This window comes from Vollenhovia emeryi, unplaced genomic scaffold, assembly GCF_000949405.1.
Source record: "Vollenhovia emeryi isolate VEMERY1.0 unplaced genomic scaffold, V.emery_V1.0 DF939310.1, whole genome shotgun sequence".
Taxonomy (NCBI): domain Eukaryota; kingdom Metazoa; phylum Arthropoda; class Insecta; order Hymenoptera; family Formicidae; genus Vollenhovia; species Vollenhovia emeryi.
Genome location: NW_011967056.1, coordinates 181,712 through 185,395, shown reverse-complemented (window position 1 = coordinate 185,395; position 3,684 = coordinate 181,712). Strand labels below are relative to the sequence as shown.

General features: G+C 41.0%; 1 protein-coding gene across 1 annotated transcript; it reads right to left on the bottom strand.

The window, feature by feature from the left end:
• Nucleotides 1-40: 40 nt before the first annotated feature.
• Nucleotides 41-2,945, bottom strand: LOC105558803 (cathepsin K-like). The gene is made up of 2 exons (XM_012006719.1): nucleotides 2,631-2,945; nucleotides 41-1,200 (listed from the first exon to the last, which is right to left on the bottom strand). The coding sequence occupies exons 1-2, from the start codon at nucleotides 2,744-2,746 to the stop codon at nucleotides 1,005-1,007; spliced, it is 312 nt and encodes a 103-aa protein (XP_011862109.1). The 5' UTR covers nucleotides 2,747-2,945; the 3' UTR covers nucleotides 41-1,004.
• Nucleotides 2,946-3,684: the final 739 nt, after the last annotated feature.

Below are 3,684 nucleotides of genomic sequence, written 5' to 3'. Positions count from 1 at the left end.
TGTTGAAACGATTTGCTTGCTTGTTTTGCAATTATTATTAAGAAAGCGCTATAATATGATCATCAATTGACGCGATATCGACGACGGAACGTGACAACGCCGCATCCCGACTTAATCTTTCAGGCTAAAAAATTTTTACATTTTCATTAAACTCAAATTCTATTCACAATAAACAATACTTTAAAATATGATTTTATTAAAGGGTAGGTAAGGAGAAACGGCCAATGCGTGCCCACAGCAGGTGTCCGTGCGAAATTGTCAATGTTTTTTTTTAAAAAACAATTTAATAAATAATCCAAACGTTTCGACCCGTCTTTGGGTCATCCTCAGTGAAGCTGGGATAATAGATATGATACATAGTGTTAAACAACTTTACAAAATATTAATATAAATTTGCGAAAAAATACAATGAATTTTTACCTGATTGGATACATAACTTAACACCACTATTATCGAGAATTATCCTCTCTCTCTCTCTCTCTCTCTCTCTCTCTGCCTCTGTCTCTTACGGAAATGCGATATGTCCCGGTTAGCCGTGTACTTCGTCTTCGGACAGAATTTTCGATCGGGTAAAGTCTCCACGTTCCTATCGTGCCGCGGTTGTACGGTTCGATTAAATTTCCCCGGGACCCTGTGTGTTACGGAAGTCTGGTATCTGGCATTCTCTCTCGAGCGTCCGTCCTGCGGTCAGTGGCTGTTATGTAATAAATGTTCGGCGATCCTTAGTAATTGCCCGAAGTTTAATCGTTTGAATACACGCAATCTTTGATCCTGTAACGCTGGTAGATTGGTAGAAATGCAACGGGAATCATTGAACTTGCTACTTATTTACAATTTTAGCATTTCTTTTTTTCATTCCGAGTTCATGCACGTAAGAAGAGGATAGGAGGTAGAAAATATCTAGGAAAATAATGTTTATCCACTTTGATGGCTAATCGCCACAAATACGTATAAATTTATCGAAATTTCTTTCGAATGTAAAAGTTAATATTTTTCTACGAATGTCAAACTCTCACGTAAGCCGCGTAGTTAGCTACGCCGCAACGATTTTTGTCTCTCGCCAGTCGCATGTAGCCATTTTCACCCCAATTGTCGCCCCACCAATTCTTCAGAATCCACTCGGTCGGTGTGTATCCGACGATGAGCATTGCGTGATTCACTATGTCCGAGCTGCACTGATGGTCGTCGTAAACGCCTTTGCTATGAGTGGAAAAATACAGATTAACGTCTCAAACTTCCTTGTACAATTTCAAGAGATAGCATTAGATTATTGCCAAAATATAAACGCAACTGTTATTATTAATGCATGAAAAATTAGAGTCAGATCGCGAGAGCAGCAAAGCATTCCGGCGTCAAATCTGATATGAATATCGTGGAGAAAGTAAAGGAGAGAGAGATGCATCGCGCACGAAAGACGTTTCCCCATTAGAAGACGTGAATCACCAACATTGAACTTGCGTGAACTATTGTATACACAAGAGCGCGCAATTATTAATGCACCACGTTTGCATATTGATAACGCGTGTTTGCAATCGGCATCCTGTATTTATTGCGAGCTCGCGGAATAACATCTCGGGATATCAATCGCTTCCCGTTTGCCACGCGTGATAAATTTTCGTGATGAACGATTTTCATGATTTCTCGCGGATATTTATTGTCCGCCGGAAATGAACAATGGGAGAGGAAATAGTCGCGCCTTGGCATTGTGGGCCCTTTATAGAACGGCACGAGTTCAATGACTGACCGGTAGAATGCTTCGGCGCTTCGAATGAACGAGAGTCATCGTGTCGACGGTATGCTAAGGTTATCAAGCGATTAGACCAATTTCTATCTACGACGGGGTTCCGGGTAAAATTTCCAATCTTCTCGCCTTTCATGTAAACATTGCACACGTAATGCTGCAATTTCAATTATCGTATCAAGAGTTTATCGGAGGGTTGTAGCCGCATGAATAATTTAATATTTATAGAAATGGTATTTGGGCGATCGAATATTGCGATTTCAGTTCTTTTTATATCATTATAATATTCAAATATCTGAGAATTCGTTAACTGATGTAAGCTTTAATCGATACGTTGGATGAAGAACCTGCAGGACAGTCTGAATAATAATTCTCTTTCCGATAAACGATTAACAGATTCGATAGCGAATTTATTGTGTAATAATTTAAATATCGGACACAATATTGGAAATATTAATGAGTTCAACTTCAGACGAACGCGCATTTGTGCGCCGATAGTAATAATCGGCTGCCATCGAAACTTGACTAAAATATCTACTAACATATTTATTGCCGGATTACGAGCGATTAGCTATCGGAGCGGAAAACAACTGTTTGTCGCTGCCGCTCGTTGGTTATCGGTAGAATTTTTTCGAATTTACGCCAAATGCATCGCAATTCGCGCTGTTATTTTATTCTCCCCCAATCGCTCAGTCGATCCATAAATACTGGAAATTGCAATATCGCCGCGAGTTTGCGCAATAAATAGCAGGTGTCTAAAATTAGCGCATATTTCTTGAAACGCGCGACACGTTTTGTCAGCGAACTCGCGCGAACGTCACTTGCTCGTTAGTGGCACTTTGCACGGGCGCGTCTCTTTTTTCAACACAAATAAAAATACGCTGCTCACTGATAAAGCTGGAATATCTTCGGGCTGGCATTTATGGAGGCGGCTATGGGCCCGATCGTCGCCACTGCTACTTCGAGAGCCTTCTCATCCCGCGCCGCGCCGGTAGAATTGCCCATGAAGTTATATTGACGACACTCTGGTCCCTCTGAAATCTGCACTCCTTTTGCTAGAATGATTCCAGTTGCAATTCGAGTGAAAATTTAACTTCAAAAATTTTAGAGAGTATATAATATTATATACAAAATGCTATTGAATTTAAAGGAAATAGTTGCTTGAATGAAACGTTGACGTCACGGGCTGCCACAAACATAAATAATTCGCACAATTGTATTTGCTGCGAATTGTGATTTTAAGCATTGAACTAAATATCCAGAGGTAAATATTTACCCTTACTTAGCACCCGCCAATCAACTTCCGTTTGACCTTGATGTTGACCTTGACCCCCAAGGAGGTCAAGGTCATTGCCCATTCCCGTCGCTCATTGTTTGTTAAAAAGTTATGAAGAAAATAAGTTCCAAAGTATGGAATATCTGAAAAGCATTACGAACATTATTTGGCAGAATTCTTATTTAAAAGGATGTATGACTTTCCTGTTCGTTTGGATACATTCTTTGATATTATGTCTCAGATATATCCATTAAACGAAAATGTACTTGGCATTGCATCATAAATATATTTTGACATACTTGTTTAGGTTTTTATGTATTTGTACTCTCACCGTTGTACGGAAAAAAAGTTTGGTTTATGTGTAAGTTGCAAGTGCGTTTAGCACGGCGCGCTGCGCGCGCCCCACCCCCTCCCACCCCCGCCCCATCCCCGCCCCAACCCCTCCATCGTCCTCCCCCTCCCCTCCCCTCCCCCTCCCACCCCACCTGCTCTCTCTCCTCACCTTCTTCCCCGCATTTACAACTTACCATAGACATACATAGAAGATGGAAGATTGTGACACGTTGGGAACACATATACTGGGTCTATCTTTTATGTCTATGCAACTTACCACTTTCTGTCATACCGACGAATTGTAGCGACACAACATGGGTTGCATGGTGGGGTG